At 30.1% G+C, this 13016-nt stretch overlaps 1 protein-coding gene across 1 annotated transcript in view; it reads right to left on the bottom strand.

Moving 5' to 3' along the window:
- LOC106473324 (DNA/RNA-binding protein KIN17-like) overlaps positions 1 to 13016 on the bottom strand; it is a 36642-nt gene that overhangs the window by 12368 nt on the left and 11258 nt on the right. Inside the window, exons 4-7 of the mRNA XM_013934006.2 lie at positions 10785 to 10828; positions 10182 to 10347; positions 7651 to 7759; positions 431 to 518 (exon numbers count right to left, since the gene is read on the bottom strand). Of these exons, the coding sequence (XP_013789460.1) occupies positions 431 to 518; positions 7651 to 7759; positions 10182 to 10347; positions 10785 to 10828 (407 nt within the window). The remainder of the gene's footprint in view (positions 1 to 430; positions 519 to 7650; positions 7760 to 10181; positions 10348 to 10784; positions 10829 to 13016) is intronic.

The raw sequence follows: 13016 nt of genomic DNA, 5'->3' as shown, positions 1-13016 counted from the left end.
TTCAGATCCAAATAAACTACAAGTAACTACAAAATACAAGTTATCATGTTGTTTACAGATATTCAGATCCAAATAAACTACAAGTAATTAAAATGCAAGTTATCACTATCTGTACTCTGACCATCATGGACATAGAAACTCAATACTTGTGTTATAAACCCTCAGACTTACCGGAGTGGGGAACGTTTTGTACACTGTAAGTTAATCAATTATGTTAGTTACTAATCCATAGTTTTCTAAACATATCTTAATTAAATATGACCATGTTCATTCTAATATCTCCCAACAAATACACTCCATTCAGACAAGCTTGTTACATATTCATAAAAACAAATGTTACAGAAGTTTATTTGTAAATCTGGTTTCGATTTTTTTTAACTTTAATCTCATATACTTAATATGATCTTTTTATACACCAATATACATTAACAAGTATCTACCGACTTTGAACCAACAAATGCATGGGTGCAAACCATCTTAATGGCTAGGATCAATTCCTGAACAGAAACCGCATGGCACTACAGATAAAAAGTTTTACATGTAACTGAAGGAATGTTAACCTTTTCATTAACAAATGTTTTAGATTTAATTTTATCTTACAAGTAAATTGTAGTCGAAGTTTAGAGTGTACGTGATTCAAAACCTTTAAACGTGAAACTACTTTAAAACATACATCACATCCCTTGGAGATCATCACCCACAACACCAGTAAACTTTCTGTAATCTTTTCCAAGGCCAGATGATGTGTTGGTATAAAGATGGTTAGAAACAAAGACTCTCGAAGGTTGTCTGAATACGTGATGTCTAATAAGGTGTATACTTTCTGTTAATTCTAGAGAGTAGCTTGAGAGTGATAGGAGAAACAGTTATGCTGTATGATAATGGGTCTAAAGTCAAGTGCTAGTGAGAAGCAAGGTCCCATGGGAGGTGTTGCATGAGAGTACACTCCAAGGACAAGACTTTATGAAGTGAACCCATCATCAGGGTTTCCACACTTTAAGCAGAAATAAGTTCAAGAATAATTCCCTCATTTTTCCAGAATATTCTTACAAGTGTGACAAATTACTTGATGGTTTTTCCAAGAATTTCTAGCATAAAGTTGGCAAATCAATAACTCTAACATTGTATTTAATATTATAAACACCCACCATCATTAATAGGAGTTACCCACATATGGTTAATAGTGGTAGTGTGACTATTATCATCAGAGTTTTAGTACTACTTATTCTATTATATTTTAACCAACAATTTTCTAACCCTCTCATTTTTTGAAAAAGATTCTGATAAGGATTGTGCATATTCATCAAAAGATATTGATACCAGGAAAAGAAATAAATGAATACATTCAACATTGTCAAACTTTTTATGACCAAATAATTTACCAAACATTTAGTGTATGTTAAAACACATCTTGTTCCTGAGATTATTCCAGTGGACAAATGGATTGAGATAATCTGTTTTTTCTTGAAAACAAAAGAGCCAGAAGGAATCTAACTGACTTGTTAAAAATTATTAAGGCAAATAAAGTTGATACAAAGGTTTTTCATTTGTTGAATTCTAAAGTCAGTAGGTTAAGAGGTCAGGTATTTAGGATTTTTAAAGGTCAAACTTCTCTAGTTGGGGCAGTTTTATTTCTCCTGTACAGTGGCAGTCAGGATATTTTTGATGTCCCATTATATATATATATAATATAAACTATATTTCCCCATAGGATCTTATCACCAAAACATTGATATTTACATCTAAGACACCGAGTGTTAATTTATGTAATAAGAAATGTTTTTATAAGATTCAGCAGAAATCCACAGTTTTAAACCCGTAAATAATCTGTTAACTTTTTGACTTGAAAACACTGCACCCAGCTCAAAACCACCAAAGTAACCGTGAGAGTAGTCACACTATAACTTTTGTAATGTACATGTATCTTCCAAAGTAACCGTGAGAGTAGTCACACTATAACTTTTGATAATGTACATGTATCTTCCAAAGTAACCGTGAGAGTAGTCACACTATAACTTTTGATAATGTACATGTATCTTCCAAAGTAACCGTGAGAGTAGTCACACTATAACTTTTGATAATGTACATGTATCTTCAAACTTTTGTACATTATCAGTTAATGATGCAAAGCTTTCGTAAACAAAATATCACTATTTAATTAAGCATTAATATTTTTTAATTCACCCTTTCAGCACAGGTGGTAACTCTGAGGGACCCTCACAAAAACTAATAAGATTTTGTTAAAGTGTCTAAGTATTTTGTACACAAAGAATGACACAATTTTAATTATGTCTTTATAATAAAAATGTTATTTATAGTCGTTATTTGCACTCAAATTGTGAATAGTTCAAATGCAAGGTGATTTTTCATTTTAAGAATAAAAATACTTTTCTTTATCTTATAGTTTCATATAATCTCTAGAAACTCCTATATGAATATCAAAAGTTTGTTTAAAATAAATATTTATATTTTATTTTCTCCACAATATAACATACTCCACCTATTATCATCAATGTACAATACAATAAAATGATTAAAATAAGGAAATAAAAAATACCTTTTAATTTTTTGTAGAATATCTTTAAAGATATTGTTTTAATTATATTAATAATTTCGGGTCTTTTCATTTTCACATATAGTTAATTATTAATGTTTTATTTCCTTTCTTGTCATTTACCATTTATTCTACATCTCAACACAAATCAACGGTACCCTGTCAGCATATTATAGTGTCTCTAGCAGACATGTGCAGCCCTTCAAAATTTTCGTACACCACGTAAGCCTTGAGAACTGACCCAAAGTATGTTTAAAACATAACTAATACATAATTAACTAAAATATAAAAGTAAGGCCTAAATACTATTTAACTGTATCTCTAACTATAACATATTTAGGTAAGAAACATCTGTAAATGCTACAGTCAATCAAGCAGCTAACAATACTACAGTCAGTTACATTTACCCTGTGACTACAATTGCACACCAATTCCAAAACAACTGTTGTCAGATTATAGTGTAAAATGATCTTGTTCTAATGTCTATACACATGTTTGTAACATCTACATGTAGGCTATAAAGCTCAAACAAATCCATTGAAGGTGGGCATGGCACCTGTCAGGGATTGAAAAAATTTATTAGTTGTTTCAACTGCATTCAGTCAGAGATCTTTGAAATGTATGAGTCCAAAGGTTATGTACGTACATCTACACAACTACCATTGTGTTATTGAAGATACAGAATCCCAAAGTAGGGAATTTTTCTAGCTCATGATGACATGTCCTTTGACCCCTACCCATAGTGAAATGGTTAACACAAAATATTAATTCCTTGCATCCTCTTTTCATATCTCAACTCTACGTTAGTGAATACATCAAAATATTAATTCCTTGCATCCTCTTTTCATATCTCAACTCTACGTTAGTGAATACATCAAAATATTAATTCCTTGCATCCTCTTTTCATATCTCTACTCTATGTTAGTGAATACATCAAAATATTAATTCCTTGCATCCTCTTTTCATATCTCTACTCTACGTTAGTGAATACATCAAAAAAAATCTTAATAAAAACAGAAGTTACAAATGTGTTTGTTGTTAAAAGAAATGAAGCTATAGTCTTAATAAAAACAGAAGTTACAAATGTGTTAATTTCTAAGAGAAATCCAGGAAGTAATGTTAAAGCTAATAAAACTTACTTGTCTAGATAGAGTCTGGGAAAACTCAAGAGAAGAGTGCAAAGGAAACTCTTTATACTGAACTACGTAAAGAAAGTGAGGAGGAGAAAGGTAAATACAAATTAATATTTTGATGTATTCACTAACGTAGAGTTGAGATATGAAAAGAGGATGTAAGGAATTAATTTTTTGATGTATTCACTACAGTAGAGTAGAGATATGAAAAGAGGATGTAAGGAATTAATAGCTTCATTTCTTTTAACAACAAACATTTGTAGCTTCTGTTTTTTTATCAAGACTAGCTTCATTTCTTTTAATAACAAACACATTTGTAGCTTCTGTTTTTTATTAAGACTATAGCTTCATTTCTTTTAGCAATGAACACTCTCATATTGTTACTGAGATAATTATCTTATTGTTACTGAGATCACTCTCTTAGTGTTACTGAGATCACTCTCCTAGTGTTACTGATATCACTCTCATAATGCTACTGAGATCACTCTTATATTATTACTGTGATCACTATCTGATTGTTTCTGAGATCATTCTCATATTGTTACTGAGATCATTCTCATATTGTTTCTGAGATCATTCTAATATTGTTACTGAGATCACTCTCCTAGTGTTACTGAGATAACTCTTATATTGTTACTGTGATCACTATCTGATTGTTTCTGAGATCATTCTCATATTGTTACTGAGATCATTCTCATATTGTTTCTGAGATCATTCTAATATTGTTACTGAGATCACTCTCCTAGTGTTACTGAGATAACTCTTATTGTTGCCCAGATCATTCTCATATTGCTACTGAGATCACTCCCATATTGTTACCGAGATCACTCTTATATTGTTACTGAGATCACTCCCATACTGTTACTGAGATAACTCTTATTGTTGCTGAGATCATTCTCATATTGTTAATGAGATCACTTTCACATTGTTGTGCCTATTAACTCTCTTGCTTTGGACTCAGTAGATTTGACCAAGTTTGTGACCCCACATTGACCCTGAGAGTTTTCATACTATAACATTTTGTGTACCTTCACGAAATTTCCCAAGCTTTCAGTAAACATTACAAGCTTTTTGTAGCCAAAAAATTAGAATTCTTAATAAAGCATTTTTACTAAAAATGTATTCATGAACATTTGGAGTCAAAATGTTGACTGTTCTTATTGCAAAGTGATTTTCATGTTAAGATTGAAAATAGTTTTCTGCATCTCAAAATTTTCAAATTTCATTTGCATAATTTCTAAAACCTAAATAAACATAAAATGTTTTTCAGTAAAACTTTATATCTTAACTGTTATTTTCTCTACCCTAACTCTATGCGTATTCATTCAATTTGACTGACCTCATAACCACCAGAACAAAATACAAAACAAACCTAGCTTACCCTTTTGTCCTTTCTAGAATGACTGCAAACTGTTACATGAAATCACAATTGTTTATCCAAAATAGCTTAAAGCTCTTAACGGTATACACCTACTTATACTTAATTTCATTGAACCACGACTAACTAATAATCCCACCACAAAAGTTGTAAACCAATCAGCGAATGTGTAGCTCATGTTACTGTATTAGATTATGTAATGCATGAACTACTCACGAGCATACATCATGAAAAATATTTTTTTCTTCATCATCTTACCTAATCTAACCCGACAAGTTTCTAATTTTTACATTTTAGTTACTTTTATAATAATAATAAAGAAAGAATACCTGGGTCTTCTTTTTATTTGCTGATCACTGTCGATGAAACTTAAGCTTACTTTTGATACTAATGATACTACTATACAAAATTTTTCATTTAATTAAATAACACAGTTACAAACACACAATAATAAAAAATATGCAAAAAGCAAACAATGTCCTATAACTGTCATAATTTTCTGGCTTTCTATGCACTAAGAGCATTTAAAAATTCAGCTAAACCAGTCGATGTGAATCCTGTGAGAACAAATTTGAAAATGAAACAGGAAATACACAATTCTCTGTCTCTGTACACAAAACAATGTAATGTAATATGTCATTTGATAGATTAAAACTTTCGTTTCTATTGTTTATGAAAAATTGTGCATAAAACATCAGAGAACTATTGGCAATTTGTGAAAGACAGGATGTAACAGGTGGGCATGGCAAGTGGGTGTGATTTTCTAGTTTAGGCTCTGTAAACAAACAAGATTGAAGGCTATAAAAATTATGCTTTGCTTGAGTAATATATATATATATATTATAACGAGTAATTTATGTTACATTCCATACTTCTCGGAGGGATGGAAAATAAGAAAAGTGGGAAAACCTGGAGAGCAATTGTCACAATTCTAACACTAGGGGAGATTGAGGATTATTTAAAATATTTTCTTATGTTATTAAGAACTCAAAACTTAGATAATATTAAAAGTTCATTCATTAACTATGTTTCGAGGCAAAGTTTATTCATATACAATGATAATAAAGTAGTTTAATTAAATTTTGAATGTAACTCTATAAAACAGTTCTGACATACACACTTTAACCTACCCTTAGTGAGAGGGTTAACAATATTTGATATCTTGTGGTTGCATTCTAATATTTTAAAACATTTTCTCAGATTACTGGTACAAATACACCTAACAAGGAAATAAAAACATTTCAACAAGGTGTTCAACTTTTCTTGTATGATTACACATACCCATGTTTAAACAATAATTAAAATAACAATTATTGTAAATAATTTCATTTGTTGTCAAGGATGTTTATTATAATCATCCTACTTTGTGATGACTGTTACACATGACAGGACAGAAAGAGAGAGAAATGCGACCCAAACAACAACGGTGCAATAGAATGAATGTCATAAACCTAACTAGCCTGCATGAAATAGTCTAAGCCAACAATAGTCGAATATTTGCCATTAAAATTGACCCATCAATTTGTACATGATGTTAGTTATGTGGTGATTGATCTTGGCACGGGGGATTTTTAGTGACATTTTGGGCCCCATTACTAAATGTTGTGGAGTCCATTGTTGTGCATGTAATGGGTAATAAGGTCTGTAAGTACAGACTCTTTGTTCTCATTAGTATAATCTTAACGAACTGGTTCGTGGTATTGAGAAATTTTACCAGTTATTTCTGAAGTGTTTATGCTGAAGATGAAATTAGGAAAATTCTCAAAAATCCACATTGTTTAATCCAATCAACAATTTTGTGATTTTAGATTTCCATTAAATGAGTGAGCTTATTTTAGTAATGTGTCACCTGTTTATTTACAGACAGCAGCACATAGTTACTGATAATTGTTGTTGTCAACTCAAAGTAGTCCTATTTTATGACTAAATTTTTGTAGAGAGTGTTTTTTGTGAAACCCAAGATAGACAAAATGATAGTGTGTGTCATCGATAAAATCAGGATGTGGGAGCAATGGGGTTTGACTTTCAAGAACCCAAATCTAAAACTGATGGTAAAAATCACACTATGCAATTTGTTTTTAAGCATTCCTTTTCAACGGTTTGCCCATTATGGATTTCAGATCTATCTTGCGTACCTCACAAGAGTTTGTCGATGAAGCCTATCTCTCAATAACATGATTCATCAGACAGGTTGGACTGTGACAGACAAAAGTCTTAAACATTACTTATAGATATACATACAGTACAAAAACTTAAAAATTTAGATGTTGAAAGCTAGTAGAAAAAATTAAAACCATCAGACCTGTTAGCTGTTTTTCTCTTGCTTTTTTAAATAATTATAATGCTAAGGAAAATATTTTTATCATTTCCTATAAAAGTATTAATACGAAAATGTACTTTCTTCAAATATCATGGATAAAATCTTGAGGAAATAATGAAAGACAAACAAATTTTATTAATTTATGGAAATAAAAACTGTGCTTAGTTTAGTATCTAAAAAAACAACAAAAACTTTGGCCAAAATATCAGGAAATAGGGATCATAAAAACATTTCTTTATGTTTATAATACAAAGATTAATTATACCTGTTTCTGTAGAAATTTAGCCATTCTTTCTTCATCATCCATGTCCAATTTCTCTTTTTTGGACACAGCTTCTTGTCTGCGAATGGTTTCTGGATCTCTGTCTATATATCTAGTATAGAAAAGTTTTATGTAAAATATATTTTGTGAATACTTGTTACAACATGTTTTCAGAAAGACTCAGGTCATTCCACAGTTAAGATCCCCGTAAACAAAGTGTGGATGAATAAAATTAAGCAGTACAAAACAAATCAAACTACATAAATACAATCTGTCTTGAATTTCAATACACTTTGTGAGAATACATAGCAGTAAATTAAATTAAAACTTTTTGTTGTCTTGAGTATTAGATTAATAACAAAAATGCATAATAAACTTAAGTACAGACTTAATTTATCTTTAGTTATCTCACACACGCAGCTCTATCAAATAAACCACAGAATTCTGTTAAAAACTCTCACACACGCATCTCTATCAAATAAACCACAGAATTCTGTTAAAAACTCTCACACACGCAGCTCCATCAAATAAACCACAGAATTCTGTTGAAAACTCTCACACACGCAGTTCCATCAAATAAACCACAGAATTCTGTTAAAAACTACTTTTTTTTAACTACCAAAGAATATTTTATTAATTGTATTATATATGAAATTATAGGTTCACAAATTTTCAAAATCTTTAAAGTTTATTATATAATCCACCCATGTCAGATTTCTGTTTGTAAAGGAGCTAAAAAAGCAGGTTTTTTAGTTTGCTTTTTAATAGCCTATTTTAATACATAATAATATGCAAATAAATTTGTGCAAGTAATTAAAAATATATGGCAAAAAATGGTTTACATAAATTAACTTGGGAAAATTACAGAAGGGGTTAAAATGATTCTGGAGCCTTATCACATGTTGCCATATATGGTCATGCTCTAACTGACAACAATGCAACTTTACTGTAATAAAGTTGCACTGTAGCACTGTCAATTTCAGTCATAAAACACTACCATTTCAAAAGCATACTACTCTTCCCTGCTGCTTTCCATAATCCACCTGGAATAAGAAAATGGTGGTTTTCAACTGCCCATTTCCTGCATAGTGGAAATTTATAGGTGCTACATCCTTCAATTTGACCAGTATATCTTCATACAGACTATTATAAGTATCTATTTCATTCTCCAGCTACTTGAGGTATATGATGGTTGAACAGATGTGTCGTGGAAACAGCTTTTTCTGATGGAAATCCTTCTTGATTATGTTGCATACTGTTGCCTGGGGCAGCTTTTACCACTGATCTTTCTAACCTGTTACAATATGCCATAATTTCCTTAGCATGGCTGGGGTACAACTTGTTGTAGATCTCTTTCTGGATGGGCATATTTCTTTCATTCTTTGTTCTCCAGTGCAATTAAGTACAAAGGATACCCCAATCTTATAAATTCTAAATCTATGATCTGAACACATATTTATGGCCAGGGTGTAAGAGAAATTTCCACCAGAAAGAGCTGTTACGTTCATTTCTCAAAACCAATATATTTTCTGTTACATCCCCTTACCCTTAAATTTCAAAATGTAGTTCGGACACATGCCATTTTATATGGCTGTAGCTGTCATATGACTTGCTGACTTGCATATAATTTTACTATCAAAGTACTCCATAAACACCCTTAAGATATTTCCGTGAATGACACACAATTTTAGGATTACATTTTAAAGTGGTGAAAATAAAGGGAAAGTAATCATTTTATAACCTATCCAGTTTTATTGTGGTTGAAATAGGTTTGATGGGTATTAACCTAAGACTATTCAGTTCAATGAAGTGAATCATTAATATTCTGGCTAAGTCTGTTCGAATATGTACATTAAAAATGGTATAATTACTTATCCAAGTCAAATAAATTGCACAAAACATAATACATATCAAAGTATAAATTTAAATATATATATATATATATTTTTGTTGTTGTTGTTATTATTTTAGTACAAAACTACACAAAGGGATATCTGAACTCTGTCTGCCTCTAGGAATCATCCTTTATTTTTGTACTGCTGATCCACTAGAGGGCTTAACTATATACACAAATAATGTAAGCACAGTACAATCAACCAACTAAATTCTTGAACACCGAAATAACATATCTTCTGCAATGATTCAGACCTTTAGTTAGGACTATTTATGTTTATATATTAGATTGTCTGTACTAGCATAACAAATATTAGAAATCACTTAACTGTACTTTGATATTACATTTTCTTTTAGCATTAACATAAACAACTCATATTCTGTGCACATTAAAAATGTTTAATTTATCTTACCTAAAATATATAACTGTCATGTACTACTGAACAGTAAAACATATAGGTCTATCCCATTAAATTAGGAAATAGGATTTCTATATACATGTCTACAGGTCTGTAAAGCTTTGCTATATGTCGACGTTGTCACTTTATAAGAATATGCAGAAAAAGTCTGTTTTTTTGTATCTTCAGATTCAATTTAAAAACGTTATAAGTTCTGCTTAAAGTAAAACAATAAAAACTTACGTAATAAACCACCCTTTTTCTGTCTCATCAACAGTACAGTGCCCCTCTCGGCCAAGCCATTTGACAAAATCAGTCAAAGTTTCCCACTGAGTAGAATTCATGTGAAGATGGTCTCGATCAGCGATGTATTCTTGATATACTTGGTTGGCATGGATACGCTTTGTCCCTGAAACATAGATAGTTACACACCTCGGCTAGTAATATATAAACTAAATACGTATAGAACTGAACCATATTTAAACTTGAAACCAACTAAATATGTATAGAAGTGAACCATAGTTAAACTTGAAACCAACTAAATATGTATAGAAGTGAACCATATTTAAACTTGAAACCAACTAAATACGTATAGAACTGAACCATATTTAAACTTGAAACCAACTAAATACGTATAGAACTGAACCATATTTAAACTTGAAACCAACTAAATATGTAATGAAGTGAACCATATTTAAACTTGAAACCAACTAAATACGTTTAGAAGTGAACCATATTTAAACTTGAAACCAACTAAATATGTATAGAACTGAACCATATTTAAACTTGAAACCAACTAAATACGTATAGAACTGAATCATATCTAAAAGTTATTTAAGTTCTTACCAAATCTTCTCTTCAAAAGCTCCATAAAAGTGTTTAAGAATTCTCTAAAAATAAAATAAAATAAATTTTTTGAACTAAAAAGAAAAAAGCCATCAACACTATGAAGATAACACATTCAAAAATATGTCACATATAACACATTATACATTAATAAAATAAAGTAAAACAACTAGGGAATATCAAGTCATGATATATTTTATACCATAATTATAGTGTTGGTGTTATGTAACTCCTACAATTTTCTTTCATACATGTCTAATTATAGTGTAGGGGTTATGTAACTCCTACAATTTTCTTTCATACATGTCTAATTATAGTGTAGGATTATGTAATATTAGCTATTACAAGGTTTTCACTATTGTGATTCACAACACGGAGCTAATCTTTTATTTGATCAACAGATGAAAAGAATGGCATCTCTATGAACACCTACTTGTACAAGTTTTTGTGTTATAAGTGTGTGTGTTTGAATTGTTTGTTGATTATATCCAGTTACCATTTTATTTTAAGTAAACAAAGTTGTTTTCATCCAAATTAACTTCATCCTTTCTTTTCGTTCCATGTCTTTCTATGCTATGATTGTAATTAACTCAAAAGTCTTAAAGAAATCCCTAAAAATAAAATCAATGAACATTACCCAAAAGACACAATATCAATTTACATTTTTAAACAGTTGGTTGAAACTTTCCAAACCTAAAATCAATTAGATAAGAAAATAACTGACCAGTAAATATAAAAGTACAAACATCATTGTGTTGTAGTTTGCACAATAGCTTCAGCACATGTGATATACATTAGGTCTATGTTTATATTGTTATTATTTACAGACAGTTCATGTGATATACAATAGGTCTAAGTTTATACTGTTATTATTTACAAACAGTTCATGTGATATATATTAGGTCTAGGTTTATAGTGATCTTATTTATGAACGTTTGACATGACATACATTAGGTCTAAGTTTATACTGTTATTATTTACAAACAGTTCATGTGACATATATTAGGTCTAGGTTTATAGTGATCTTATTTACGGAAGGTTGACATGATATACATTAGGCCTAAGTTTACACTGATCTTATTTATGAACGTTTGACATGATATACAATAGGTCTAAGTTTATACTGTTATTATTTACAAACAGTTCATGTGATATATATTAGGTCTAGGTTTATAGTGATCTTATTTACGGAAGGTTGACATGATATACATTAGGCCTAAGTTTACACTGATATTATTTATGAACGTTTGACATGATACACATTAGGTTTAAGTTTATACTGTTATTATTTACAAACAGTTCATGTGATATATATTAGGTCTAGGTTTATAGTGATCTTATTTACGGAAGGTTGACATGATATACATTAGGTCTAAGTTTATACTGATGTTATTTACAGATGGTTTATGCAATATACATTAGGTCTAAGTTTACACTGATCTTATTTATGGAAAGTTGATACAATATACATTAGGTCTAAGTTTACACTGATCTTATTTATGGAAAGTTGATACAATATACATTAGGTCTAAGTTTACATTGATCTTATTTATGGACGGTTGATGTGATATATATTAGGTCTAACTTTTTACTGATCTTATTTACGGACGGTTGAATTTCCTTACTTTAGAATTACCATCATGTTTTAATAAAGAATTTTCATTTCAGCCAATTTTCTAAAATTTTATTTTTTAGGAATCATGTCAAACTATTTTATGAATGTTAATGTGGCCTGAATTCTGAGGTTCATTATAATACATCTTACATTGTAGTGGAGCATGTTCTAACTGGCTTCAAGTAAAATTAGTTATGTACATGTATATACTGTCTACTAACTTTTCCTAATACATTCTTGTTGGCTAATTTTCATAAGAATTACACATTTCAACTAACATCCAACAAATAGTTCTACACATTTTATAGTTTCTAAACAATGTTGAATTGTTCACTAACGTGTTAGAATAGATCAAAAAAGTTCATATATACCGGAAAAAAAACTTTTACACATTTCAACTAACATCCAACAAATAGTTCTACACATTTTATAGTTTCTAAACAATGTTGAATTGTTCACTAACGTGTTAGAATAGATAAAAAAATTCATATATACCGGAAAAAAACCTTTTACACATTACTGAAACAGTTGGTAAATACAGAATAAAATTCCTGTTACAAGTGTTATCTGATACTAAATATGTATTGTACAGAACGCAGAGAAAACACATTAATCAA

This window comes from Limulus polyphemus, unplaced genomic scaffold (assembly GCF_000517525.1).
Source record: "Limulus polyphemus unplaced genomic scaffold, Limulus_polyphemus-2.1.2 Scaffold6075, whole genome shotgun sequence".
In the NCBI taxonomy this organism is placed as follows: Eukaryota; Metazoa; Arthropoda; class Merostomata; order Xiphosura; family Limulidae; genus Limulus; species Limulus polyphemus.
The sequence above is the reverse complement of the archived record's forward strand: the minus strand, read 5'-3'. Positions and strand labels throughout refer to the sequence as shown.